The sequence below is a fragment of the Idiotropiscis lumnitzeri genome, chromosome 8 (genome assembly GCF_059441095.1).
Source record: "Idiotropiscis lumnitzeri isolate Australia: NSW breed Sydney's pygmy pipehorse chromosome 8, RoL_Ilum_1.0, whole genome shotgun sequence".
Taxonomy (NCBI): Eukaryota; Metazoa; Chordata; class Actinopteri; order Syngnathiformes; family Syngnathidae; genus Idiotropiscis; species Idiotropiscis lumnitzeri.
In genome coordinates this window covers 19,307,997-19,335,531 of record NC_142398.1, presented here as the reverse complement: position 1 = coordinate 19,335,531, position 27,535 = coordinate 19,307,997, and the positions used below count along the sequence as shown (strand labels likewise).

The following is a 27,535-nucleotide window of genomic DNA, read 5'->3' as shown; positions in this document are numbered from 1 at the left end:
TGTCCGTCTTCATAAAGGATGTTTAATAAAGCATGTAATGGCTGGTTGTGGCAGGTGATGGTTTAAGACAAGTTTATCTCTATTTAATATGTGGATAAATAAAAAAAAATCACTGAAATCAATTGAAGTTATTGGATTGATTTATTTGACTGAATATTATCTATCTATCTATCTATCTATCTATCTATCTATCTATCTATCTATCTATCTATCTATCTATCTATCTATCTATCTATCTATCTATCTATCTATCTATCTATCTATCTATCTATCATATGTCAAAATTAGTATTTAATTTTGTTAATAACAGGATGTTTGGCCCATGAACGAATTTGCGACAGTTCCGAGTGCTTTCTGGCAGAGGTCGGTTACAAAAAGGTGCGGGGTTTCAACTGGAGAGCTGGTATGAGTGGAGCAATCTACTTGAGAAAGATGTGACAAACGAAATCTTGTCAGGTATTTTCATGGATGTTGCTATTACCGAAAGGTATACTATTTAAAATCGTGTAATTGTGAATCCAACATGAAACAGGAAGCGCTCCAAGATAAGTGTATAGCAGATAAGTAAGCTAGGCTTTGTTAGCTGAAACGAAACCGTTGCTTCGCCAGGTAAACGCTAAAACTTGTTACGTGACATTTAGCTAGGCTTCGTCGTTTACGTTAGCTAATAGCTAAATGTCTCGTCAAGACTCAAGGACAAGTGGGATTTACTTGGCTAACTTACTACCAGAATCGCAAACTACGTATCACTTGATAAATTCGACTGGCGCCAGCAACCGTCCACGTTATCTACTAAAAGTGCGATATCCTTGACACTACAGATCATTTTATAGGATTAAAGTTTATTACCAATTGTGCAATCAATGCACTTATACAACAACAGCATCACCTGCTCTACAAGGAAGTCAGATGAGCCACCATGGTCTCACTCGCCACTTTTGTTTCTTCCAGTAGGAAAGAATGAGAGAGGAGGGAGATCCAAGTGTGGCGAGAGACCTCTCGAGGTTGGACGATGGAAGGATTGGGAAAGGAGAGATCTGTATGCAGCCCAAAAACCTCCCCGTGGACCGGGCATTCTAAAACAGAAGCCTCAGCTCTTCTCTGGAAACTCAAAGACTGCTTCACGGCCAATGACACAATCGTCATTCCTGAAACGAATAAAAAGGTATACAGCATGCAGTAACCTACTTGCGTACAGTTCAGAAGTGCAGAAAGTTAAGTTTTTTTTAATGTTTTAATCTCAGAATAATGCACTAGAATGTTGTTACTCAAATCAGAAATCCTGCACTTTGTCAATACGCAGTTTAAATGTACTGTTCTCCTCCCTGTTAGGACAATGAAATGGACAGCAGAAAACCGGTGCTGGAATTGAAGGATGTCCCTCCTCCCCCTCTGCACCATGCTTCATCCTCCCAACCCTCCCCGCTCTTCCCTTTACCCACTCCTCCCTTGGCTCCTTCTTCTTTGCTTCTTCCACCACAGCCGCCGCAGCAGCAGCAGCAGCAGCAACAACAACAACAAGAGGGGCCTTGCCCCAAAGTAAGCATTTGTGCCCAATGTGATTACTCCATCACCAAGGGCTATGGATTATCAGACGGTGGAGGTGTTGCTGGTGTTGTCCCACTCTATGCAGCTTCTGACTCATTGGCAACGACCAGCTACAGCAGCAGTGACATTGGCACGTCTGGGCCTTGCTCTGAAGCCTCAAATGTTTTTCAGTACCAACACAGGCAGAACTGTGGACCTAAAGATGATGTTTACGATCCGCTGCTCAGTTGTGGCTACGCACCTCAGAGGCTCGCTTCAGTCACCACCTCCCAGCCCATGTCTGCACAGCCCCACACCGCTTGTTGCCCAGCGCTCATTAACACCCACCCAGCTGAAACTCTTCCAATCAACCCAGTCTCTTTCCCTCCTCACTCTCTTCTGGCTTCCTCACTCCCACACGTTTCTGCTCTTCAGGCTCCCTTGCATGGCTCTTGCCTGGCCTCTTCTGGCCATTATATTTGTGGTATGGACTGCAGTCCCATGGTCAGAAGAACCCAGACAAGTGCAGCTCTCTGTGATCACCCTGCCAACACCACATCCACATCAGCACATCTGTGCTCTAATCCGTTGCACCTAAATGTTGAGCAAGCAGTTTGTGTGAAGGGGGTGCACTACTGCCAGGATTGCTTGTTGAAGGTTGGTGAATTTCTTCACTGGTTATTTCTTGAACACTTAAGGTAACTTAATGTTTTGTTTTTGTTGCTGTGTCTTTTGTTGTAATTTGTTTGTTTGTGTGTGTAATTGTGTATGTTTGTTTGCAGCCCGTCAACGGTTTTGTGTCCAAGTCAGACAAGGTGTGGCCCAATCTTCCTGTTCCCCAAACAGCTCCAGTCACGATCCCTATTTGTAACGGCTGTGGCACCTCATCTGATAGTGTGGCGCTCAGTCATGGCAAATCTGGCCAAAAATATGGTACGTGCAATTTTGAATTCATGCATCATAATCAAAAGATGCTTGTATTTTTTTTTTCAATTAACTACCACTTATCCTTTGTCTGTAATCTTTTACAGTCATTTGTTTTTAAAAATACCAAAGTAAAGTCAGCAGTTTATGATTAAAGATAAACATTGGCGCACGCAGCAAATTGTTTGGCCCACACTTGCTTCCCCATACATGGAAAACTCATTAGTGACCCAAACTGACAAGCACAGCTGTCATTCATCAACTGTAAAATGGAATGCCAGTTAACAATGTTCAAAACAGTGATGTAGTTGCACTTTTTCTAATCAGCTGATGCTGTGTTAACAATATACAAATGCTTCATTGATAGATTTTTTTTTTGTGTTTAATAAATTAGTCAAATAATTTCAAAATGGCCTATGCATGCTGCTTTTTTCAGTATTTAGTTCTCAGAGGAAAAGGTTTGGACACTCCTGATTTTAAACCAATAACTACTTCTAGACTTGACTAATTTGTGCTAAAACAAAAATCACATTACAACTATGACTTTGATGTTCTCCAAACAGGTGATGCATCATTATTATAAAAATGACCGCACCATCATGCTGTATGGCTTGCTTTCATAGAATGTGTGTCAAGAGCAGCATATAACACGCGACGCAAAGGGGATAGTGTCATTTAATTACACTTGAGAATGTTGGAACACTACTGTCAATCTCTCTGCTGTGTTGACTGAAGAGCAACGCATGAAATTCCTGAAAAGGGGATTATTTATGTATTTTGACTGGCCATTTTTGTGTGTTTAGGTTCGCCAGAAAGTGGCGGTACAGAGAACATCCCTCCAGTCGGCGTATTTTGGGACATAGAGAATTGCAGCGTGCCTAGTGGAAGATCTGCGGAGGTCGTGGTGCAGCGTATACGCAGCCGATTTTTCCAGGGCCACCGAGAGGCAGAGTTCATTTGTGTGTGCGATATCAGCAAGGAGAATAAAGCGGTTATCCAAGAGCTCAACAACTGTCAGGTAATCTGCCTGAAATCTTCATGGGAAACAAATGCTCGACTACATGTGAATGGACTTTTCATCACCAGGTTACGGTGGCTCACATCAATGCCACAGCCAAGAACGCTGCTGATGACAAGCTCCGTCAGAGCTTACGGCGCTTTGCTGAGACCCACGCTGCACCGGCAACTGTTGTCCTGGTATCATGTGCGTGCTATTCAGATTCACAGTAACCATTCATCAAGACTTCATGTCAGCAAATGATTTTATAAACTGATATGCCTTCATTTCAACAGCGGATGTAAACTTTGCAAGCGAGTTGAGTGACTTGCGCCATCGCCATGGTTTCCAGGTAATCCTGGTCCATGGTAACCATACATCCCAGGCCCTGTTGCAGCACGCCCACATTCACGTGTCTTTTCAAGAGATCACAGCTGACCTGCCTCCGCGCATGCCTCTCAAAACAGAGGTAGGCATTAGAAATGTGACGTTTTTAACTTTTTGATTTTGAAAAAGGTAAGTGATGGCCTCAATGAAAGGGCACTTGTAATGGGGTAGTCCATGAAAGTGGACTTTTCTTTTATAAAGCTGAGCCTCCATTTACATTTTACCCATTATGAGCCACTCTACAATCATCCTTTTTTTTTTTTTTTTCAACTAACAAGGACAACAAAAACATTTAAGTGTAAACCAGACAAATCCAGACAGGCCCGCTGTCTTTTTCAGCCCAGTTACAACCTGCTCTATGTGCACAACCTTCCTGTCAACTGTGACAAGAGCCTGTGGAACGCTGTGAAGCTCAGGCTCCGCCGACTCTCAGACAACTGTGGCGGCAAGGTGCTGGGCATGTCCCAGGGCACCGCCGTCCTCCGTTTTGGGAGCCCCGAGGCAGCATCGCGTGCCCGCAAGCGAATGGAAAACGAGGACGTGTTTGGCCATCGAATCAGCCTCTCCGTCTCCCCGCGTCCCAGAGACGATGCAAGTGTTGAGTGTGAGCTTCAGTCTCGGTCCCATCACTTCCCCTTGCCTCAGACACTGCCCCAACCTTTTCAAAGCCACGACACAATGTCCTCCTCCTTTCTGCCCCTGGAGAAGCCACGGTCGCCCAGGAGGGCACGGCGAGCTACCCGTCCATGCTACACACCTGGCGCCCTGCCTGAAAGGCCCTACAGCCCCAAGAGGGGGTGCTCAGGGCCTCCGGGTGTCGCTCCTGCAAAGCCCCATCAGGTCAGCCGACTCGTCAATGCCTGCTCTCCATTAACCTCCGTTGCCTGTAGTTCCCGCTGTGCCCCGCCCCTGTCCTCTTAATCGCTGGCTTGACTAACGGCTTGTGGCTGCTTGCTTAACATCAATCATCTGTCGTGGCATGTTTTTGTAGTCATGGCTGGGTGTGTCGTCTAATGTCCTGCATGTTTTATTGTATTATTCATTTTGGAATTGTTATACTAATGTGTGACTTAAATCTCAACTAACAGCTTCAGCAAAGCTTGAGCTTGAACTGTATAATAGTCTTTTTTTTGTGTGTGTGTGTGTGTGTGTGTGTGTGTGTGTGAGCCCTGTTTGTGTTTTGTCCAAAGTCTGCTTCATATAGCTTAGCTTTCTGGCTCTTGACCCTCATGCTTGCAGGTTTTCTTCCTGAGAAAACCTGTTCCTTGGTGGCGACTGGTGTTCCCGGAAGAAACTGCTCCATTCTCTTCCGTAGTTATTTTTTGTGTTTGTTTTGAGTTGAATGCAGTACCATGAGTGCATGCATACATTAATTCTGTATGCATTAACATCGAGCAACACTCTGTTTGATGCAGGAGTTGAACAGTGCCGACACCAAACCTAAACCGGGTTTCCACCATCTGGATAAAGGGCGGCCAGCCTCCTCCTCACCTCATAGTAATGGTGAGATAGAATCGCTGGAGAAGCTTTCCAAACCTGGCTTCACTGGTGAATCTTCATTCAGGAAAAGGTACACACATTGAAAGGGAAAATAATTCAAGGAGAGGGTTTTGATGAGCAATGCCTGGTTTTATTTGGTGACTGTTAATCGGAGCCTGACAAGTGGATCGCGACTTGAATTGTTGAAGACTCAACGTTTTGGTCTCGTCCATGTAGAAGGGAAGGCTCCAATCCTCGCAGCGAGTCCGAGTCGCCTGTTGATGGGGAGAGACGCTCAGCGGAGTTTCATATCAGCACGCCCTCTGCTTTCAGCAAGCTGAACCTCCACAGAAGCTTCAGCCCTCTTGTTTTGTCCCAGGGTTCTTGGTCTTCCAGGTGATCTTATTTCATATGCACGCTCGGATTATGAACAGAGCCGACGTGTCTTTGAGCACTGATTGTCATTTAACATATATCCCAACTTTCAGTACATGATGTACTGTATTATGTTGATTGTTTCTCTCAAAAAAGGACTGCATCTCCGAGCCTTTCTAGCCGCTCATCTCCCATGCTTGCTGCTCCTCGAAGCCCTTGTCCAGATGGTCCATCTGAGCCGTTTTCCGATGGAGCTGAAATCCAGGTGGCTAACCTTGACTACAGAATGTCTCGCAAGGAACTACAACAAACGCTACGTGACACCTTTCTGCGATTTGGACGGGTATGTCCGTCGTCATTGACAGTATCGCTATGATAAACATGTTAATGAGTAGCGATGGGTACTACACTGGCCCGAGAGGTGAATATTTAAAAGCTCCAGCATGGTAATGGTCTTGGAGAAATGACCTAAATTGATTTTGGATTGTTTTAGGCTGTTTGAACGTTATTTTGCATCCTCTCTGAATGTGTTACCGCTTTTAAGTTGATTTGAGTCCCAAAGCTTAGCAATTTAAGAGTGATTTTATTTATCTTATTTATTTTTTAGGTAAAAGGAGTTGATCTTAGTCCCCACACAGACTATCAGCTTAAGGCTACAATCCAGATGTTGTCCTTACAGCAGGCTATTAGTGCTGTCGGTGGACTGCACCGTTACAAAATTGGAGGCAAGCGCATCCAGGTGTCTTTGATCACAGGTGGCCACAACAAATCCATGGTCATGCTCAGGTACAAATGTTAGGACAATAGGCTTTATTGCGTGGGACCATTGCGGAGGTTAATTTGACCTGTTTGTTGTCTTCAAGCTCAGAGATCAGCAGCATTCTTCAGGAAGCACCTGCAAATTGCCTTCCTCTCTTCAAGTTCATTGAGATATATGAGAGGAAGTAAGTATCTTGATCTCCCAGCCGGTAATCATAATCAACCATGCCAAAGAACAAAATCCTTTGGGTTTTGCCTTATTTATTCGTACTGCGTTTCCGCCTCGTCTACAGATACCGACGTAGGCTTTTGATGAGCGATCTCTACAGGCTGCCGGATGTCGTGGCTGTTCGGGATCAGGGTGGCACGAGGCTGGTGTGCCTTCTTGCAAGCAGCCAAAACCGTCAGAGTCCACTGGGATCTTCTCAGTCAGTGGAGAGCTCTTCCACAACAAGCGGCAGCCCCGTGGTGTTCGAGGAGCTGGAGTACCATGAACCCATCTGCCGACAACACTACGCGAAACGCAATTTCAGGCAAGTATCTTACACAGAGTATCTACACACCTGACCTATATCATTAGTTTCCTTTCCATCCCGCCTAGCAGATGTCTGATGATTTATTGATTGATTTTCTGGTGCTCTTCTTTTGTGCATTTCACAGTGAGGCGGACTTTGACCCAGACTCTTACGCAATTCCATTTGTGGTCATGTCTCTAAGCGCTTTGGCTTCTGAGGTTCACGAATTGCTTCAATCACACGAAGGAACACTTCCTCTCCTCAGGTGGCTACATATGCTCATCCATTCTAATTTGTGTCATGGTTCCCTCACCGTATACATTTAATACATTGTGTTGCTTTAACTTTTAGCTTTGCAGACTGCTATGAAGCAAAGTTTAGTCGGCTGGAGCTGGGCAATGAGACACTGGAATGTGGAGTTCCTTTGGAGCACCTCATCGCATGTGTCCCCAGTATAACCATAGTCACCGCTCAGAATGGTTACAAAGTCATCAAGTGGGTTCAAAATAAACCTCCGGCGCAAAACTCTGCTGGTGAGAACTTTGATGAAACTGAATTCAAAGCAAAACCGAAAAAAAATCTGTGCTCCTAACAGTTTGTGAGTTTAAGTGACGACCCTCACATGTGATTATTAACCTGCTTTGCTTACAGAGCCGTGGCTCCACCGATGCAAGAGTCCAGTTGGCAACCCTCAACTCATTCAGTTCAGCAGAGAGATTATTGACCTGTTAAAGAGTCAACCTTCTTGCATCATGCCAATGAGCAAGTTTATACCCTCTTACCATCATCATTTTGCCAAGCAGTGCCGCGTCTCCGATTATGGCTACACAAAGTTGTTCGAGCTCCTCGAAGCCGTGCCACATGTCCTGCAGGTACTGTCTTGACCGCATTGTTTTTGAAGATTTTACTCATGAGCGATATCATTACGCGTTTTATTTCAAGTTTTTTTTTTTTTCATCTAACTATAAGTAAAGCTCTGTTTTGGACATTTGTCAAGCAATTGTGAAGCCTGACATGCAGGGTCAGGTTATTATATTTAACAAAAAAATAAATAACGAAAACTAAAATTGGAAAAAAAACTTACGTTTAACGAAATTAACTGAAAAAAAGGTCCCTTTTTTTTTTTTTTTTAGGAAGCTGGGCCAATGAATTGTTTGAGAATTATAGTTTACATTCATAAACAATGCTTGGTTACCTTTTTTTTTCAGTTTTTTTAATTTTAATATTTCACTCAACAAATGCTCAACTCATAAAAACTTAACTAAAATGATGCATTTAAAAAAAAAATAATAATAAAAATTAAAACTAGCTGAATTTCAAAAATCAAAATTAAATTAAAGCCAATCATAATGAAGAATCCCAAACTATTATGGAGCAGATGTTTTCTACAGGCCAGTAAGCATATTGATGTCGGCGCTGTTCCATCACTTTAGTCATTCAATGCCTGGAAAATCAGCAACCATTGCTCATTTTGTAGCAAATAATTTCACTGTGAATATTTAACGTGATCATTATCCTTTTTCCTTGTTATTGATCCAGTACATAACATTTACGTTTCAGATCTTGGGCATGGGTACAAAACGACTGCTAACGCTCACACATCGAGCCCAAGTGAAGCGTTTCACTCAAGACTTATTAAAACTTCTCAAATTTCAAGCCAGCAAGCAAGTTGCTGTCGAGGACTTCATGCAAGCATACCATTGGTCCGTCAGCACGTCATAATTCTAAGTTGGCTTTGTAGCTGCACAAGTGATTCATGATTTGAATGTATTCTATCCCACGTTCATCAGGTGCTTTTCCAGAGACTGGAATGTAGCAGACTATGGCACGTGTGATCTCATCGACCTGCTGTCTGAGATTCCCGACACCACCATTACCACCACGCATCATGAAAGTGATACCATCATCTCTGTTCCCAAGAGAGGTACTGCTACCCTCACGACCTGCACTAACTTGAATACACTCAGAAGTTTCTTACTCGCTGGTGGGAATGTTCATTAATGACTGTGTCAAATTGCGAAAAGAATGGGTTTGCATTGACTCTTTCTTCAATGTATGATTGGCCTTAGATATCTGTTCTCATGGCACCATCTTTGTGCAAAAAAAAAAAAAAACTCAATTTGCTTCGCTACTTCAGCTAGCCAATAGAAAAATAATGACATGTAGTCTGAGCAGCTCAAATGCAAAGTGGACTATACCTCTGGGATACCCATTGCTGCTCAATTGGTGATATGCGGCTGATAGCCTGTCTTAAATGAATGAAAAGCTTGAGTATATTAGCAACTAAAGTGCCTGTTTAACCACAGAGCGTACCGGGGATGAAATGGAGCGCACAAAGCAGTTTGGAAAGGAGGTTGTCGACCTCCTCCGTCACCAACCTCACTGCCGAATGCCCTTCAGCAAGTTCATCCCCACCTACCACCACCACTTTGGACGTCAGTGTAAGCTCAGCTACTACGGCTTCACCAAACTCATGGAGCTCTTTGAGGCCATCCCTGAAGTGCTCATGGTGTGTAAACCTCTTATTGGTTCTAGCAGCGATGTGATTTTATGCTTTTTTTTTTTCCTGATCCAACTTGCACTCCTTGTCTTTGCCAGGTGTTGGAGTGCGGCGAGGAGAAGGTGCTTGCCCTAACAGAGGTGGAGCGCATCAAAGCCCTGGCAGCTCAACTTGTCAAGCTTCTTCGTGCGCAGAAAAACTTGAGCCTTCCTGTGAACCAGCTGCTCACAGAGTACAGCAAGACCTTTGGTTATGGTCTGCGGTTGCGGGACTACGACGCCAGCTCCCTGCCGGCGTTACTGAGCAAACTCTGCCATGTTGTTAAGGTAAGGTGTTTAATTCCAGATCATTACTATGTAAAATGTTTGCCTGAAACATCTGTCTAGTCAATCCATGTTTTGTAAGCCACTTTCTTTCCTTTTTAAGGTGGTGGACGGCGCGGACGGACGGGAAGTTCAGCTCATCAACAGGAAGTCTCTGCGTTTACTGACATCGCAACTTCTGGCTCTGCTTATGTCTCAAGAGAAACATGTGGACAAGGGTCTCAAGGTGGATGAGTTGCGCCAGCATTACCAGATGGTCCACAAAGCCCCACTCAACCCCTGTGAATATGGGTTCCTCTCCCTCAGCGAGCTACTCAAGAGTCTGCCCTACCTTGTGGAAGTGAGAGAAAGAAGCAGTTTATGCGGTGACATCACGTCACATTCAGTGTTTTAATTGTCCTCTTTCGCAGCTTTACTGTGAAGGATTGGACGGAAGCATTCAAGCTGGCGGCACCACCACAAGTGGTCCTGGTGAGGAGTGGGTGAGGCTGACCAGGCTTTACCAGTTTGCCCGCAACGTACGCGCACTGCTCCACACTTACCATTACAACCAGATCTTCCTGTCCGAGTTCCAAGGAGCTTATCGAAAGTTTACCGGCTGTGGCCTGGAGTCCCGCGCTTATGGATACACCAGCACTGATGAGCTGCTCAGTGCCATTCCACAGGTGCCAATTCAATTAGGACCCTATTTTGGGATATTTTTTTTTTTATGCTTATTGTATTATAAATTGCTCCAATTATTTTTTTCTGCCCGTCATCAGGTGGTCTGGATCAAAGGGCACGGTCACAAGAGGATTATCGTTTTGAAGAACGATATGAAAGGCAAAAGCTTCATTGCATCCGTTCGGTAACGCGTCGTTTGTGAGCGGTGAATGATAGCGGGATTGTGTTTTGATGTCATGCAGAGAGGGTGAACGCTTCAGTACACAGCAGCCCTCATTTAGGAGGTTACGTGGAGAGCCCCAGAGACAGCCCAACCATCACCACCGATTCTGAAGAACCCAATCCAAGTAAAAGTTGGCTTTTTATACTTTGCACCAACAACAACAAAAAACTGTGTCTGTAATATTGCATTTGTATCTCCAAAATACATTTGGCTAAACTTATTCCCTTTTTTTTTTTGTTTACCTTCCAGGCGCCGCCGCGGCACCAGATTCTGAGCTGCTGTGTCTGACGTCCCCAGTCGACCTACTCTGTGGCCCGGTACCATCTTGCCTGCCGTCGCCTCAGCTCCACCCGGACCCTGTCCTAATGCAGCAGGCCGACCTGATCCGTTTTGAGGAGAAAGCTCCGCCAACGCCCCACTTCTCAGGTCAGCATGGGTGAAATATTGCCATTAGATAAGTGATTCTCAAGCATTGAGGTGCTTGGGAGATCATCAGTTGTCATATGGGATGTTTTATTTCAATTGGTGTGAACTTTTTTTTTTTTTTATTACAAATACATATTTATCTATGTTTTCAGAATGCAACAAATTCAACACGATAGTTGCTGCCGAAGACGCCGAGCCTGCGGCACCCACGGACACCGAGTCCTCTTTGTCCATGGACAGTCCCAGCAGAAGAGGCCCCCGCAGCAGAATCAAACTAGCAGCCAACTTTTCATTCAAATCAGGTTTCTGAAGCAACCTGCGTAGTGAGCCAAACGAGTTGAGCCGAAGTGCAACTCTGAATAGAAGAGTTGAGTAGCGATGGTAATCACGCTGCAGATGAACCACTCTCGAAGGGCATTTGGCTTTGCTGCTTCCCGTCGTTGCATTCTAAGATTCTGCCTTTCGCTCAGTCGCAATCTATCCAGTCTGTAATTTCACAATCAATGTTTCATTCAGTGGTACTCACAAAGCCTTGATCTTTTTACCTGTTGCTGTTTTTCTGCAATTTGCAAACCCACGCATAGATACTAGAATTGCATTCCACCCTAGAGGAAGTTGAATTTTATTCCCAAGGACGTGCACACGGGAAATCAAGATGAGTTGGATGCCATTGCATAGAAGCGAACAAACCATTTGAAGAGATGCTCATGTTTTAGGATGTTAAAACAAACTCATTCGTCGGTCATAAGCGTAACCAAATGACAGTTTTGAGTTGTTTCTGATTTAATGTGGCGCGAGGTTTGGTCAACAGTTATGGGCCAGAAAGCGACAGTCCCCGACCTGAGGCCAGGCTGTGCGTATTTGCACAAACTTTAAGCCAGCAGCCAATGTCTTTGTGTTCTTTTAGCTGTTTGTGTGTGGTTCTTTGTCCACTGGAGGCGGTCTGACATATGCACGGTGTGCATACATGACTTGACGCATGGCGTAATAAGCCCAGCAGCGGCAGACCGGAACGGATGATAGAAGGAAAAACAAACATTCTTTGTGATAAGTTTTTGTGCTTCCACCTTGTTTTCGGCTTCTTGGAGGCGGGGCCACCCTTGTTGGCCGCTACTGAAGTACTCAAGGTTATTAGTTTTTGAGATTTCCCTCTCAGCCTTGTTGCCAGTAGTCTGTGGGGGTCTCCTGTCTGAGTTGCTGATTCAAGGAGGAGAACTCTGGGGTTTTTGATTTTCACAAACTAGGTGCACAAATGTGAGTTTTTGGGGCATAGACATAGGTGGGAGGCGGTGGTCTTGTTAGTGGAGCGGCACAGGGGCTGTGTGAAGCCTCTTTGTACGCGTCACATCCACATTGATGACCCTCTGTGGCTCTCTGGATTTTTCCTGGCTTTTACAATGGCTTGTATTTGCCACGGTCATAGTACCTTCCCAGCCATCATGTTTTTACGTCCCCATGTGTTGGTTTCCATCATTTCTGGTCTGCTGGCTGCTTGTTTTGCTACCAGTTCGTTGTGGGTTTAATGTTAGTTTGTCGTGCGTTACGGACAGTTTTTGTTCAGAGAATGGGTAAGAGCCCATTAATCCAGTGGCCAAGCATTTACATGTTGTCTAGTTCGGCTGGCGTCATGACATGACATGACTGGATTTTGAGTTTCCTCCAACTGTTGACCGCTCATCGAAATTCTTTTAAGTACAGTTGCTGCAGCATCGGTTTCTCTGCCCTTTACAGACCACGTTGAACACTATTTGATCGAGCAATTCGCAGCTCACTGAATTACCGATTTTCGATTTGACAATAAGAGCTTTAATACCTCAGATAAACACCCATTTTAAAGTTTTTGAGTAAATCCGAGCTTTCTCTATGCAGTGACATCCATCTCAGGATGGACACATGAAGCACATTTAGCTTTTCCTTTTGTGCAGGTCTCCGTATAGAGCTCTTCAAATATGCTTGTCTGCATAGTTTCGGTTTATAGAATAAATGTGCAATTTTTTGGAATACGAGTTCATGTCTGAAGAAAGAAATTAATTAATTCTTAGCCTGCTTATACTAACACAATTTGTATTGCTTAAGTTTTGTCACTTGTTTACCAGTTGTTCTGGAATTGAAAAGAAAAAAAAATGTGGTTTTAATTCAAAGCTGCCATTTAAAACTGCTGCTTTGTAATCATATTTTACTTGACACAAATCACCCCCTATGCAATATATCGCAATTGTTAATCCTCACCACAACTTGTTGCTGTCAAACATCGTTTAAGGGACCAATACAGTTTTGTTAATAAACTTCACTAAGCATTACTTCTCTGCTTAAAGTTTCTTGACCGAAAGATGCAAGTTCCTGAAAGATGACATTTATTTCAACATATATGTACAGCTTATTTTCTGCATAACAATATTAGGAGCTTTATGAATTCACGAGCACTACAGATTCTATCATGGAAGATGATGGGACAAAAGGCGACGCGAATGATCATTTTGCACTCAAACATTGGAAATGTTGGTATTTACAAGAAGATTGCATTTGTTCATCCTTTAAACACAATTCAGAGGATCGCAATCAATAATGCTGTGGATGATGTCAATGTGGCTGGATAGAAGAGCACAAGGCAAAAATTGTGTGTGTGTGTGTGTGTGCTGATTTTTATTTTACAATTCAGGTTCATTGGATAATAGATAGTGTTATTGGTTAATAAAGAATGTTGGAAGAAAAAACGATGTCCGACATCGGATTGGTCTATAGAGGCCTTAAGTTGCATAAAGAAGCCTAATGTTGCTTGGAGCAACAATGACGGAGGATTTTATTGGTGCTGCTCACTTAGCTTCAGTATTAAATAACCACATGGCATAATTTGTAACCAGATGCAGCTGACTTTTTATTCTTTCACCACATGCCCCCCCCCTCCCCGCGCACCGTACTTAATAAAATTCACTCCATGGACATTGTGTGTGTGTGTGTGTTTATCGATAATTGTGAATATGCAGGGGATTACTGTATGGTGTACTCGAACCTCCCTGACATCGGTGTAGTTGCATTGCAAACATGACTTAAAATCTGGAACATAAAGCTGAACAGGTTCTCTGATTGACTCGAAGTGATGTTTGCTCAAGTTGTTGGCAGGTGCATTGAAGGCCGCCAATTACATGATGGAACACTGAGTGGCGCCACAGCAGTCCTTAATGATGGCCACACCCGATTTCGTGACGAAGGGTTTGTAGGGCGGCGGATCCAGGTCTTGTCGTGTGGCCTTTGGAGGATCTTGATCCACTGATTATAGAATGAAAAAAAAAAAACATTTTCAGTTTAGAAGTGCTTGTGTGTATTTGCGTGCGTGCGTGCTTTTGTTTGTTTGTGCTTTCTTATATGTCCACTCACTTTGTTTGACTTTGAGCTCGTTTTGCAGGGGCATCAGTTTCAGCCTGAGGAACTCTGCCATCTCCTTGTCCTCCTCCTGCTCCCTGCGTCAGAGTAATATTCACATTGATTTAATTTCAAGAGCGCAGGCATGCTTGCATTTCCCCCCCTCTCAGATCTTACCTTAATCTCTCCACCTCTGCATCATCCACCAAGAAATCCCTCTTCTGCACCAGTTTATGGATCTTCAGGATCAGTTCCTCTTCCTGCTGTTTGTCTTTCTTGCTTTTGTCTTTCTCTGCGGCAACGAGCGACAATTAAATGCTCGACATCGCCGCATACGGTGAGCCTTCACAAACATTGTTCTGATCAAAAGTGAACATTACAAAGGACAGTTGACCTCTAAATGACCTTAAAGCTTGCAAAAATTACTATGCAAATATGAAAGATCTGTGGTTGTATCATTCCTTGTGTATGAAAATTAAATGGAAAGCATTAGCCTTGTTGCACAGCCAACTGTGTGGGTGTGTCTGCTACTGCTCGCTAACTTGGTTTGAAAAACGGCTGCAAATAGCAGCTTTTCATGCTGTGGAAAAGTCAGCTTCAATGTTATCCCATGCGGCCAGGACCATCGGGTTGGTGCCGGAGGGAGACTGGGTAATGAATCCACTTGTCAGCTGAGCAGGAAATGCAGAATGCCTTAGTTTTACAGAATTTGTGGCTAAAGCAGTGCTTCTCAAATAGTGGGGGAGGGGAGGGCGTGTGAACCTGGGGAACAAGATTTTTTCCCCGCCGTACTACAATAAAGTGTAATTGCACATCCACTCCAGTAGTTGGCAGTGGTGCTCTCATTGCCCATTGTGCACAGCGAGTATTAACTCTTGTTTTGCAACGAAAATGCTATTATTTATAGTTGCGCCGGAGAGTGGGTGGTGGTGGTGGTTGGGGGTGCAAATTATATTCTTCTTTCTGGTCGGGGGGGGTGTAACAGAAAATAATTGAGGAGCACTGGTGTATGTACAGAAATAAACTTCAAAGATGATTTGCTACCAGCCGAGACTGTTACAACAACTCAGGATGTAGCGATTCACGAGCTCTGTGATGAAACTGGAAAAGCGTACTCTCATTTAACATGAAATAACACTTTTTTTTATACAAGGTATACGAATACCAGCCTGAAGAATATCTAAGTTTTGCTACAGCTCTTATATTAAATCTCATGAAGCTGATGTCTAAATTTGTGCTGCATTCGCCTGCAGCAGCGCAATCAACACAAAGCAGCTCAAATTGTGCTTTGGTGAGAAAAATGCTCTCTCGAGCACATCTCTAACATCTACGTCCTATTTATATATCACTGTGACGCATGCACACGTACTTGATGCCGAACGCTGTCACACTCTTGTTTTACTGCATCACACAAAGAAGCTGACAATAGAATTTCCGCATGTAATGATTTGGGTTGAAGATGTACCTGGTACTGCAACAATCTGTCTCAATTCCTGCTTTAAACTCATGATGTCTTTGCACAGCTGGATGTCGTCCATCCTACAAGAAAAGAAGACGTTTACTGGTTTCATCTTGCCCAGAAAAGCGCCATATAAATCGAATGCATTATTGTTCATGCATCCCAAATTTAAAATTTCGTTTCTTCAATTGTTTTTTTTTTTTCCAGGCTAGAGAAAAATCTCTTACCAAATATTTTTGTTTTCATTAGGATTACGATGCACTTAATTGTATGCCATGGAAAACACCATATTATAATATGCTAAAATGATTGACTGTGGTGGATGGTGAGCACGTCCGCCTCGCAGGTCAGAGCTGCAGGGTTCGATTCCGGCTCCACCCTTCCTGTGTGGCGTTTGCATGTTCTCCCCGTGTGTCTGCGTGGGTTTTCTCCGGGTACTCCGGTTTACTCCCGCGTTCCAAAAACATGCATGATACGTTAATGGGACACTCTAACTTGGCCCTTGTGAGCGCGGATGGTCGTTCTTCTTTGTGTGCCTTCCGATTGGCTGGCAAGCAGTTGATGGTGTACCTCGCCTACTTCCCACAATTTGCCCTAACTCGCTGTCCGTAAGTCATAACACAAATGAAAGAGTGATTAGCGTCTTCCTCTTGTGTAAATATAGAGGTGAAAATTGTCAGATTGACTTGACTTGTGAGCTGGAATGCCTGTTGAGCTTGTCATGAAGATGTCACGACATCAGCCCGCGTGGCAGATGGAAGGGCACTGATCAATCCCCACGGAGCTAACGTCTCGGGGCCTCAGCATCAACATGCATTCTCGTCTTCTTCCTCTGTGACGGATGCCACGCATTAAATTCTCCCAGTGATACATCAGCCCGATGACTCATGCACAGTCCCCCCCGCCCCCCCCGCCTTTAGCCGTGCTTCTCCATTCGCAGCTTCTATCCTTCTCACAGCCTGGTGTTGAAGTCTCTCAGTGGATTCAAGAAGCGTCTTGCCTTCTGACCGCCGCTTTTACACAAGTCCACGTGTTTATGTGGCAGCTCGAGTCAAACACGGGCTGGCACAAGGAGAGATAAACTGCACGGCGGCAGCCTAATGAGGCCATTCTTGTCCACTTGAACTCGCCACAAAGTCACTCTGTGTCACGTGAGACCATCTTACGGTGCACACAACAAGCAACAATGCACATTTCAAATGTGCTTCAAACATCAACTATGTCACCTTAAATTATACAAAATAAATTACCATTAATACATTCATAAACTACAAGTACAGTGTGGAGTGAGCCTGTTTTTTCAAGATTCCGTTTAGGAATAATGAGGACAGATGCTATCGAAAAAATGTATTGGATGAAAAGATTGTATATAATTTTCATAGCAAATTACAATTTTTTTATATACATTCATCATATCATACGTGATTGTTCAGTTTCAATACAATGATGATTGCGTTGTTGTTGTTATGGTGTTTGTAATATGGCCAGGGAGTGACTACAATCATTAATAATAATTTAGAATACTCTAGAAACTGCTTTGGGAAGACTAAAAAACAAGATTTAATTTATTTATTAATAATAATAATAATAATATATATATATATATATATATATATTTACTGAATTGGCTGTACCAAGTTTTCTCTGACCAACCAATCAGAGGACGGAAAATTGCTGGCATTCTTTTGGACCTGCTAACTGGCACAGTGAGGCTAATTTGTAATCTGGTTGGTTAAATAAATTAAAAAAAAAATAACAGCACACATCCGCATGAACCCAAGAGAAGCTCGATTAAATGAAAGAATAAAAAGTTGGGAACAAGTGAATCCAGTTTCATGGAGCTAATAGGTTGTAAAGATGGCCTTAATGTCCTTGACTGCTCACCACTGCTAATCAGTAAAAATGAGTAAACGGCCTCATTCAGCGGCCAAGGACAGCTGCTGGCATTCTTGTGACTTCTTATAAAATATTTTGCAACTAACATGAAGCGTAGCTCGGACTCCCGACGCACAAGGACCTCCCTAAGACGCTGGATCCGAGCCATCTCCACCTCGATCTCTTGTGGACACATGATGCTCTCCGCCATGGAAACGTCGCAGTGACCTGGGAAACACAAACCGGAAACTTCTATTGAACACACTTAAACCAAGCGAGCCATTATACTCAAATCCCGCAGAACCGCATCCAACAGCGAGCGCAATGCCGACTTTCCCAGGGTTCATCTCATGAATCTTATTTGCACATATGATAACTAGAGCACAGAGCACAGACCTCGGTCAAGGATGGACGGGCCTAATTTGGACCAGCACCAAATTGTACATTTTCATATAAACCCCCTCATGGATATGCCTGAATTAATTAGGAAAAATACAAAAGTAGTGATTGGAAAAGTAAGCTAGCAAGTCAATATGTTTATGGTTTCATTTAAACAGCAGTTTCCACATACATGGCTCACAAAATATTCATGAAAAATACAGTCAAACATCTTTAAAATACTAAATTACATCTGGAGCTCCTGCAGAGAGCCAAACTGCAGTCAGTGATCACGGCGCTGACTCACCACAAGCAAGCAGACGAGCCTCAAACAGAAAAAAGAGGGCTTGTTTGTTCCCTTGCTGGAATTGCAAGCACATCAAAGTTTCTACAGTGGGTCGCAACGGCACAATGCAAAAAAAAGAAAGAAAAAAAAAAAGCCAGAGTGCTTTTAATCAACCTTTTTCCACATTTTTGATCGCTGAGCTGAATGGACTTTTTTTTAAGACAACTATGAGCTGGCTCAACATTTCAAACCAACAGTTCGCTCTTAAAGACAACAAGGAATGACCAGTTTTACCACTTTAGAGTTTTACGATAAAACAAAGTTCATGCCAGCACGAGAAGCTGCGGACACGTCAGTCGATCTCCGCTTGCTCTTAATTAAGCCATCCTATAAGATGCATTCATTAAACAAACAGCCTCATCAGTGTACCCCGGGATGATGATTTAATGAGGTCGGCAGCATGCGGGAGGCTCCACGACAGGTGAATGTCAGCATCTGCATGACATGCAGCTGATGACACATCCTGCAGTCACAATTGCACACATACACACTCCTGGACCGCACTCCCACCTCCCTGAAGGAGACTTGCCCAGGGAGGGGGCCTGCGCTTCTGTTTCACCCCCCTTCTGTGTGTACACAGAGGAAACCTGGCTTTAGATGTGGAAAATATAGCTGCATCTTTTTCTTCTCTAAAGTTCACACCACGCTCCCCCGTTGTGACTTGTCCTCAGTGGGGAGTATCGCAGAGGATGTCATCACTTGCGTCATTAGGGTTTAGTAATAAAACAAAATTGTGCGCATTTTTTTTCATTACTTTTTAACAGACATGATTATATATATATATATATATATATGAATGCATCTTAATATTAATTAGTCCCGCCAAATCAACTGTGCTGGACTAGTTGATGTGAAAATCTAAACTATATTTTCATGCTTTTAGTGGGCCGCAATGTGTTTTTTCAACAATGGAAAGCTTCAAGCTTTAAAACCCGTTTTTTTAAATGTGAAAGCTAGAACTGTATTACGATATAGCAAATACGTTGCCGAACAAGTGGGCCTAAATCATGCGTGCACATTGCAACCTTGAACAACAACGCAGCGTCGCTGTCTCCGAACGACACATCGGACTTTAGCGCAGCGTGGATGCACATCGACCTCCACCACGACTGTATTCCTCCCGGAATGCTGCTCACCTTTGTCCGTCGTCCACGCCGTTTGCGACACCGCGCCGTAGCTCCTGAGTGCCCGCTCCGTGTCCGAAAACGACTTCTTCATTTCCATGTTCGCCCAGAGAACTGTCTGGTCTTAAATACGCAAGTTTTACGCTAGTCTAACGCCTCCTGAAGCCAAGTTTTCAGCCGGCTGAGCATGAGACGCCGAGCATCTTTATCCGGAGCTCCTCGGTCCCTCGACGTGCAGATGGAGGGGATGCAGGACGCATGCGCAGTGCTGACGAGGAAATGAAAAGCTGGGAGACTCCCATTGGCTTGGAGACCGATTGACACTCAACGCAACTTTTTCCATTTATAGCCCACTTGAAAAAAATGGAGCTGGAACAAAGTGCGATACAGATATAAGCGTAAACATCACCGGAAGCGTGCTGGGACGCCGGCTCCATGTTTCAATCGGAGTATCTGTAGCTTTTCCCAAATGGAGCTAAGAATCCACGGGGGGGTTTTGGGGGGCCTGACAATTAAAACTGACCAAACCAAAATATTGTAGAGTTCACGCAGCTCATCTACAAAATCTCATTGAACAGTTAATGCAAAGGTTCAATAAGGACAAAAAATAATTTCTGCAAAAGAAAAGACAGACACTACATAACTTATGCATTTATTCATGAATATATATGATGTCTTTATCACAGCAGTCACAATAATATAAGTAGTGCCAAATATGATAAAAGACCACATCACTGCTCAAAAATTGTGCAGTATCAAAATCAATGCAGCATATAGTTTCACCAGCCAATTGCTAATAAACAAATAATTCAGTCATGTATGTATTAGACATTTGCACACAATAAATCCAGTCATTTACAGTGTAACTTTATATAAATTCTACCCCAAAAATAAATAATTCCAGTACAGTTGAAAGGTGTCTGATAAAAGAGCTCAGGATAATTATTGTTTTTATTAAATTAACATCAACATCAACAAAATCAGTCAACATTGTCATTAGAGGTTTTTCCTTCATACCAATGAGACAAATTAAATAAAAATAATCACATTAGTATACCTTGTAATAAAAGCACTCTTTCACGCCCGCTTACAAGTGATATGATAGTAAACACCCGAGTGCAGCGATACGTGCCCTAAAAACGTTTTTTTTGCCAGAGGTTTAAGTTTAGGATTCACAAATAAACAAACAGGTTCTTGTTTACATACTCAGTGGTGTTTGTAGAATTGAAGAAGTTGCAATATTACAATAAGAGCATGCGATGAAAACAATGTGGAGGCATGTTCGTTGAAATACACATGAAAAAATGGTTAAAAAAGACGAGAGTGTTACATTTACGTAACATGGAAAGAAGCATCAGTTTTGCAAACTCAAGTAAGTGGATGCCTTTATCCGTGCAGTACGCATGTTGAGTAAACTGTAGTGGCATTCTGAATTAAACTGAAGCACTCCAGGTAATGTCTATTTGTTTCTAAATTGGGGATGATCAGCAATGCTCCGATTATGTGACAGTAATGCAAATGTGATCTTAGCACCAACCATCTCAACCCGATTTCTCAACTTTTCATTTTCAATGGCTCAACAATCATGATTAACATCGTGATAGCTTCAGCTGCTATCATATGAACATCTTATTTTGTGGGCTCCCCCTACAGTTCAGAAGCGTAATTACAGCCAGTTGCATAAAAATACCTGAACAAATTCTCAAGTGAAAGGAGTTTGCAAATGTTTGTTGTAAACATTAATCCTCGAAATAAGCATGGTTGTTTTGATGACCCGCAATTTTGTATGACAACAAATTAGGTGATCAGGGGTCACCATGGCAATTGCGGAGATGCTATTTTTGGTTTTACGAGCCAGTGTACCATTTAAAGAATTTTGTGGCAATTGTTCTCAGGTCCCATTACTGCATATTTTTTGCAATAAGCTGTTTCATTCTTGAATATGATTATATACTCCGGCCACAATAGAGCAACAACATTGCGAACAGTCTTTAAGTATCAGATGACCTATGACCTCTGATTGGAGCCTCTTTGGAGAACAAACGTGAGTGAGAGTGAGGAGATTCGCAGTAGTGATAAGAGTTACAACATGATAATTGCGTTGCGGAAGACAACAAATGGACAACAACCTCCTGTCGTTAAAACAGTATTGAGGAGCACCTTCTGACCATACACTCAATGACCCCTGAGTCATTTATGAGCTGCCCTCTACCCTCCATGACTTTTTTCTGTGTGATTCACTTATGTTTGGATGAAGAATTTTCAGCTGCCTCTTGCGAAGCAATAATCTTACTTTTCACCTTGGCTGTCCGCTCCGCTCCGTCCTCTTTGGAGGGGAACATCCACTCGAGGGCGGCACCAGCGGTGCCGTCGCCGCTCTGACGCGAAAAACACAGGAAAGTGGCCCAAATGAAGGCACAGCAGCCACTGAAGGTTGTCCGCACGTACGGAGGCACCAAGGCGAAGTTCAGAAACTGTGGGAGACAAAAAAAAAAAAAATTATAATAACGAGGGGCTGTAAAGCATTCAACACTTTCAGTCATATATTGCCAGTAACGGCCAAGAGACAAATTCTACCCCTCGTATAGGAGATTTAATATTTACCTGCATGAAGGGCCAAAACATTAACCCAGTCTGAAAAGAGAAATAACATAAGATGAACCACCTATGCAAACGGAGAGGCAAATAGAAACATTCATTTTTAAGTTAAAACCTAACAATTAACAATAACAAGACTTTCCGAGATCTGCTCAAGCATTTACACAAAGTTTGTCGTTTCGAAACAGTCTTAAAATAATGCAAGTTCGCAACAAATTGAAAGGAGAGCAGAGAACAAATTGTTCCTTGAATGGGCTCATTCAAGAGATTCCACTGTATGTTTCTCAGTCTTAAAGTCCATCAGATCTGAAAGACATTTTCTGTATTTTTTTTTCAGAATCAGAGTAGAGAGAAAAAAGCAACCATCAGCAATTTCATCAAAAAAATGGATGTTTATAACACGTCGACTTCTTTGTTCTACTCACCTTGTAAGTGTTCAGAAATTTGTCCCTCCAGTCTTCCATGACGTCCTCCTTGCCCTCTAAGAAACTGACACCTGTTGAACACAAAGGACATCTCACTGACAAATGGAATACATCCATTAAGCACTTTACGCAATAATTTAGAATTGGCACTTTGACGCTTTTTATGAATACTGTGTTTGTGCAATATGAGTTAAGCAGTCAAATCTACCCATTTTTAGCCATTTAGTCACTTCCGTCGACTGAAAATGAGAAATGTTTCTCTGTAAAAAACACACACACACAGAAGGAAAAAAATCCTAGCTCCGTCAGTGGTGCGTGAGGAGAAAGTAACATGAGAAGTCAAAGAACAATTGTTGACCTTTACGCTACAACTCGGGACAGAAGAGCAGGCCTGATTGGTATCATGCCGTAAACAGTCAAATAAGCGGTTCGTTTCCAAGTTAGCAATTAACCGACCTGTGTAGAAGGCGCTGGTGGCCAAGGGCGCAGCCGTGGTCTGATCCAGAAACAGCTTCTTCATCACCATCCCGGCGGAATTCCCCGGGAATCTGCGCTCCAGAAAGCGCATCCAGAAGAAATTGAAGTTGCCATGGAAACTGAACGCGACCACGGCGACATTCCGAGTATGGTTCCAATCCATTTTATCCCGTTGCGAAAACCACTGATGAACAAAATCCCCTCCCGCAAACAGGCAACCGTACAACGTCACATTGGTGACCCAAGGGAACCGACGGACATGTTTAATAAACGTTTTTATCATTATGGGAGACTTAAATAGAACACACAATGTGTTACGTGACAACTGCAAAGACGGTCACACAATGAACTTGCATTTTGGAGTGAGATTACATTCCACAACGCAAAAATACAAAACAGCGCATGCCGGTATTCTATTCACACAATGCTATTCGGTCAAGACAAGCCAAATGACGCGCGTCATTCTCTACCCAATGAGCTTCCCAGCATCAAAACAACAGCCTATTTGCGATGGAAAACGCTCTCGTTACGATCAAAATGTATGTTTTGTGATGCATCTGGCAGGATAAATGTTAAGCCTTTGATGAGATACAGCGCTTGTTCGTTGAATCGTCCACAGAAGGAGCGGTCGGGCTCTTGTTGGCTGGACACTCTCCGTCTCGGCTTGAAGGTGGGAAGAGGACGCGCGGGGCGTGTTTATCGGCGTGCTCCCGCCCATATTCGATTTTGATTGGCTGGATGGTTGTATGGGCGAGGTTAAATGAACCCATCAGCGCTATAGGCGGGGAATGGTCAGATGGTTGACAGATTGACATTCTATGTAAATTACTTTTTGTCACATCTATATTGATGTCATATTCTACGTGACGAAAATGTTTGTATAGGTTGGTGAATTGAACCGGTAACCCAAATGGAGGAATGTTTAACACAATCAATACACTACTAGGACAGTGTCACGTTACTTTTGCCGTCACGTTTCATTTTGTAAATGTAAATGGGAGGCTTGGCAGTGAATGTACATTTTAATTTTAATTTGTTATAACTATCCAAACTTGCCCGTAAAATAATTTTATTAATTACAATACAGAATATAAGGTTTCACAAACGTGCATTCAAAGAAAAATGAGGCATAGCAAGAAATTAAACTGATACAGGAGATGGAAGGTTTTACATCAGCTCGCACGAGTGGAAACATCCAGTCGCTTCAGCGGGCAAGAACTATGCAGTTTGTGTCTACTTCTCCCCTGGGCCAGCCAGATGAGTCATTGTTGCCATTTAATAGACTTAAGGTAATTATTAAGACACAATGAGAATAGCAGATGGTGAATGGATGGTCAAAAAGAATCAATCAAGTATCAAGTTGCGAGGCAACCCTCTCCCAATCGCCATTTTCAGTCCTGTGGTAGAGCTGTGGCTGACCCCCAGGGAAGAGACCGTCAGAGTTTGGGTGCTTTAGGAGGAACTGGATGGTCGATTTGATGTGGTGGACAAAGTGCGGGGGCTCAGCCTTTGGCGATGTGGACAAGTACTAATAAGGATACAATAAATTCAACATTTAATATACGCACTGGGAGGCATCGCTGCCGAGACACACCTTGAACCAGCTGCTTATAAATCATTTACCTTTAAAATGATGGCATCATCTTGTGACAACCAAAAGGCAATTTCCATATTAGGAGACCACTTGCATGGGCCGACTTCTACAAGTCCTCGACTAGAGTTGTAAATGTCAACCATCTGTTCAAGAATTAAAAAAAAAAAAAGATTTTAATTGATCTTGGAAAGAAAACAGGCGGTTCATTTTCAGTGAGACCAAAACAAAAATATGCAGATATGAGCAAATCTAATACAATGCAACTTAAAACTAATTTAATGCCCGCATCATACAACATTATACAGTGCACGCAGACATCTAATAATTAAAAACGCAAATAATTTAATAACTAACCAACTAACTACTCTTAAGAGCAACTGACTTTGTCACAATGTTTTCCCATCAACTGCATTTCAACTTCAATGCTTCTGGTCTGGTCTCGCGTATTTAATATATATTTTTTTTTAATGTCAGGGATTTGGTTTGTGAATTTACACATGCTACTTGATACAGGTACCTGTCCCCCTGTGAAGGTGCGTGCTGACCGCAGGTCCTCTGCTGGTCCTTTATAAGGAAAAGTAGCAGGGAACACTTTGCCTGTTTTAACATTTACACCTTAAAAAAAAACACAAAAATAAAGGCAAATGATTAGCAGCATGCAATTAAAACAGCATCACTTCCTGGGCAGCATGCACATACCAACACCGTAGACAGCAGGTTTATGAACACCATTGATGAAGACATCATTCAGTTCTTTAGGGGAGAGGAGCAGAGAAGAATAGATTAGACAGGTACGATGACATTTGCAAACAAGATGTAATCGTCACATTTGGTCACCTGTGATGCAACATGTTTGCAGATGGATATCATCTTTCAATTGCTGGAAAGCTGCTGTAAAATGAAGAGATCTTTAAGATCAACATCATCAAGTTGTTATTATTTAGCAGGGAAACAAGAGAATTATACCATACCCAGTAGGTTCAGGCTGAGTTCATGGGATGTCATTGCTTCATCCTTAAATCCACCGACAAGATGGAGTTCAAGTCTACGCGGAGAAATGAGGAGGTTAAAGTAAATGAATTAAGAATTGCACTGCATGTTTGGATCGTACCTGCCCTCATTACAGCAGGTACTCAGTGATGTGACTGATTTGATAAGAAGGGGGACCTCAGCGTAAGTGTTGGAACCATCACAATGTGCAAGGCATGCAGCTCCACTTCCTAACAATTAGAAACACGATTTCAACGCATATACAGGCTGAAAAGGGATATGTGCGTTCTCACAGAGTGTAAAAAAGTTTTACCTGTATGCCGTAGCACAACCAAATGGCAGGTGGTGGCATCGTCAGAACCAATCACTGAAACATTATCTGGGATAGTAGATAACATGTTAGGCGTTATGTGTAATCTACAATTTAATTTGGGCTGTTAACATGATGTCAGGCATACAAAACATAAAATTAACACACACTGATGAAAATGTTGAAAGAAAAAAAACAGAAACCTTCAAAATAACTTCAATCTTACAAAAGTAATATTAAATTTAAAAAAATAAATTAACCAATGAAAATAAGACATTGCTTTTCAATTGTTCTAATGATTGTTAAAAGAAATAATGAAACAGGCCTAGTCAGAAATCATGGTACCCTTAACTTCATATTTTGTTGCAAAAACTTTTGAGGGAATGACTGTAATCAAATGGGTTTTTTTTAACTTCCAATGAGACTTGTGCTGTACTCAGCAAGTGATTTTGTCCCATTCTTTATGAGCAAATTGTTTCAGTTATCCCAGTTTTGAAGGGTACGTTCGACAGAAGGCACGTTTCAGTTCCTTCCACAAATGTGGTTTGCCGTTTGGAAAAACAATCCAGTTCGGCTTTTCCAGTATGTATCCCGGTAGGTTGTCTACCATTAAGTCCACTTTGGTTCAAACAAAAACAGATAGTATACCATTTTTTGTTGTTGTTGGCTTACTCTTCTCAGTCTCGGGTAGAATCATTAATAGAAAAAGTATACCTAAACAATTTTATGAGTAACATTTTCCTCCTTACTGTCTGCTGGTGTCGTTGCAGCAAACTCTCTTTGTTGGACATACAGGAGGCACTTGGGGTCAACATCAGTGAGCGGCTGAGAACGAAAGGCTTTAGCATTTTCCTGTTACATGAAAAAAAAATATTTACAGGTTAAGGTAATCAAAATGATTTGACAAACTACATCAAAGACTGCAGTAGCCCTTGGTAAGGGATGAGGCAAGTTTCATTACATAATCTACGACACGTATGACAGAATCAAGAGACAAATGACTAAAACTCCCTCAATATTTTTCCATTATGTCAACCACATTCCAGGCAATTTAGTTAATGCACAACATACTGTCATCGATCATCAGTGTAAGGGCGATAAATGCAAACATTATAAAATCTTGCAGAAATATGATGAATCAAATTCGATATCAGCACAAATAACAATAAACCAAAGAGCATGTTATTATTGGTTGGGGGTGACTGCTAACTTTAGCCAAACTGTGCAAACCGACCTGTAATTGTGGATATTTGTCGAAGAGATCTGCAGTCGAAGTTATACGCTCCACTCGTATATTTTGAATGAGCAAAGGCATGTCCCTAAAATCAACGGATTAACATACTATTATTTTATAAAATAGCGACTACATCGCTTTATGATTAAAATGAATGTTTATTGTTGGGACCGAACACTTCCGTAGTCCGAAGAGATTCTTCTTCTACGTTGATATTTAATGTCTCAGCGTATCACCCTACGGTGAAGTCTCCCTCTTGTGAAAAGA

The 27,535-nt window shown here is 42.6% G+C and overlaps 4 protein-coding genes across 9 annotated transcripts; 1 reads left to right on the top strand and 3 right to left on the bottom strand.

Annotated features, from left to right (window-relative positions):
* The first annotated feature begins 333 nt into the window (after nt 1-333).
* On the top strand, nt 334-12,561 carry marf1 (meiosis regulator and mRNA stability factor 1). 5 transcript variants are annotated; one of them, XM_088301765.1, is made up of 27 exons: nt 334-456; nt 955-1,165; nt 1,333-2,184; nt 2,310-2,460; nt 3,255-3,469; nt 3,538-3,655; nt 3,745-3,917; nt 4,175-4,675; nt 5,251-5,405; nt 5,552-5,710; nt 5,846-6,032; nt 6,297-6,475; nt 6,553-6,633; nt 6,742-6,981; nt 7,109-7,228; nt 7,315-7,496; nt 7,615-7,835; nt 8,524-8,666; nt 8,754-8,887; nt 9,270-9,472; nt 9,562-9,789; nt 9,890-10,126; nt 10,197-10,451; nt 10,548-10,608; nt 10,692-10,796; nt 10,922-11,098; nt 11,251-12,561. In XM_088301765.1, exons 2-27 carry the CDS (start codon nt 1,013-1,015, stop codon nt 11,406-11,408), a joined length of 5,388 nt encoding a protein of 1,795 aa, XP_088157891.1. In that variant the 5' UTR covers nt 334-456; nt 955-1,012; the 3' UTR covers nt 11,409-12,561. The 5 variants fall into 5 exon arrangements, with proteins under 5 accessions (XP_088157891.1, XP_088157894.1, XP_088157889.1 ...); XM_088301768.1 differs by having other exon boundaries at nt 343-456; nt 952-1,165; nt 1,333-1,539; XM_088301763.1 differs by having other exon boundaries at nt 343-456; nt 952-1,165.
* Nucleotides 12,562-14,000: 1,439 nt separating this feature from the next.
* Nucleotides 14,001-19,893, bottom strand: bmerb1 (bMERB domain containing 1). Its single transcript, XM_088301773.1, has 6 exons — nt 19,653-19,893; nt 17,900-18,020; nt 15,924-15,997; nt 14,636-14,750; nt 14,474-14,556; nt 14,001-14,365 (listed from the first exon to the last, which is right to left on the bottom strand). The coding sequence occupies exons 1-6, from the start codon at nt 19,738-19,740 to the stop codon at nt 14,238-14,240; spliced, it is 609 nt and encodes a 202-aa protein (XP_088157899.1). The 5' UTR covers nt 19,741-19,893; the 3' UTR covers nt 14,001-14,237.
* Nucleotides 19,894-20,276: 383 nt separating this feature from the next.
* LOC148332607 (mpv17-like protein) lies at nt 20,277-23,823 on the bottom strand. The gene is made up of 4 exons (XM_088301772.1): nt 23,120-23,823; nt 22,664-22,734; nt 22,245-22,274; nt 20,277-22,114 (listed from the first exon to the last, which is right to left on the bottom strand). Exons 1-4 carry the CDS (start codon nt 23,421-23,423, stop codon nt 21,878-21,880), a joined length of 642 nt encoding a protein of 213 aa, XP_088157898.1. The 5' UTR covers nt 23,424-23,823; the 3' UTR covers nt 20,277-21,877.
* Nucleotides 23,824-24,192: 369 nt separating this feature from the next.
* On the bottom strand, nt 24,193-27,510 carry ntan1 (N-terminal asparagine amidase). Of its 2 annotated transcripts, none has more exons than XM_088301770.1 (10): nt 27,269-27,510; nt 26,784-26,886; nt 26,038-26,103; nt 25,846-25,954; nt 25,706-25,779; nt 25,572-25,625; nt 25,434-25,487; nt 25,252-25,349; nt 24,764-24,877; nt 24,193-24,668 (listed from the first exon to the last, which is right to left on the bottom strand). In XM_088301770.1, exons 1-10 carry the CDS (start codon nt 27,347-27,349, stop codon nt 24,489-24,491), a joined length of 933 nt encoding a protein of 310 aa, XP_088157896.1. In that variant the 5' UTR covers nt 27,350-27,510; the 3' UTR covers nt 24,193-24,488. The 2 variants fall into 2 exon arrangements, with proteins under 2 accessions (XP_088157896.1, XP_088157897.1); XM_088301771.1 differs by having other exon boundaries at nt 25,572-25,622.
* Nucleotides 27,511-27,535: the final 25 nt, after the last annotated feature.

Bases quoted from the DNA above. Each gene is read 5' to 3' on its own strand.
- marf1 (XM_088301765.1), top strand. From the start codon at position 1,013: ATGGAAGGATTGGGAAAGGAGAGATCTGTATGCAGCCCAAAAACCTCC. The intron at 3,656-3,744 runs GTGCGTGCTATT...TCATTTCAACAG, and splicing joins AACTGTTGTCCTGGTATCAT to CGGATGTAAACTTTGCAAGC. The intron at 3,918-4,174 runs GTAGGCATTAGA...TGTCTTTTTCAG, and splicing joins GCATGCCTCTCAAAACAGAG to CCCAGTTACAACCTGCTCTA.
- bmerb1 (XM_088301773.1), bottom strand. From the start codon at position 19,740: ATGGAAATGAAGAAGTCGTTTTCGGACACGGAGCGGGCACTCAGGAGC. The intron at 14,751-15,923 runs GTACATCTTCAA...TCGTTGCCGCAG, and splicing joins ACAGATTGTTGCAGTACCAG to AGAAAGACAAAAGCAAGAAA. The intron at 14,366-14,473 runs GTGAGTGGACAT...TTCTATAATCAG, and splicing joins CGAGCTCAAAGTCAAACAAA to TGGATCAAGATCCTCCAAAG.
- LOC148332607 (XM_088301772.1), bottom strand. From the start codon at position 23,423: ATGATAAAAACGTTTATTAAACATGTCCGTCGGTTCCCTTGGGTCACC. The intron at 22,735-23,119 runs GTCGGTTAATTG...TGTGTTCAACAG, and splicing joins CACCAGCGCCTTCTACACAG to GTGTCAGTTTCTTAGAGGGC. The intron at 22,275-22,663 runs GTGAGTAGAACA...TTCTCTTTTCAG, and splicing joins AATTTCTGAACACTTACAAG to ACTGGGTTAATGTTTTGGCC.
- ntan1 (XM_088301770.1), bottom strand. From the start codon at position 27,349: ATGCCTTTGCTCATTCAAAATATACGAGTGGAGCGTATAACTTCGACT. The intron at 25,626-25,705 runs GTATGGTATAAT...TTCATTTTACAG, and splicing joins ACTCAGCCTGAACCTACTGG to CAGCTTTCCAGCAATTGAAA. The intron at 25,488-25,571 runs GTGACCAAATGT...TCTCCCCTAAAG, and splicing joins GCAAACATGTTGCATCACAG to AACTGAATGATGTCTTCATC.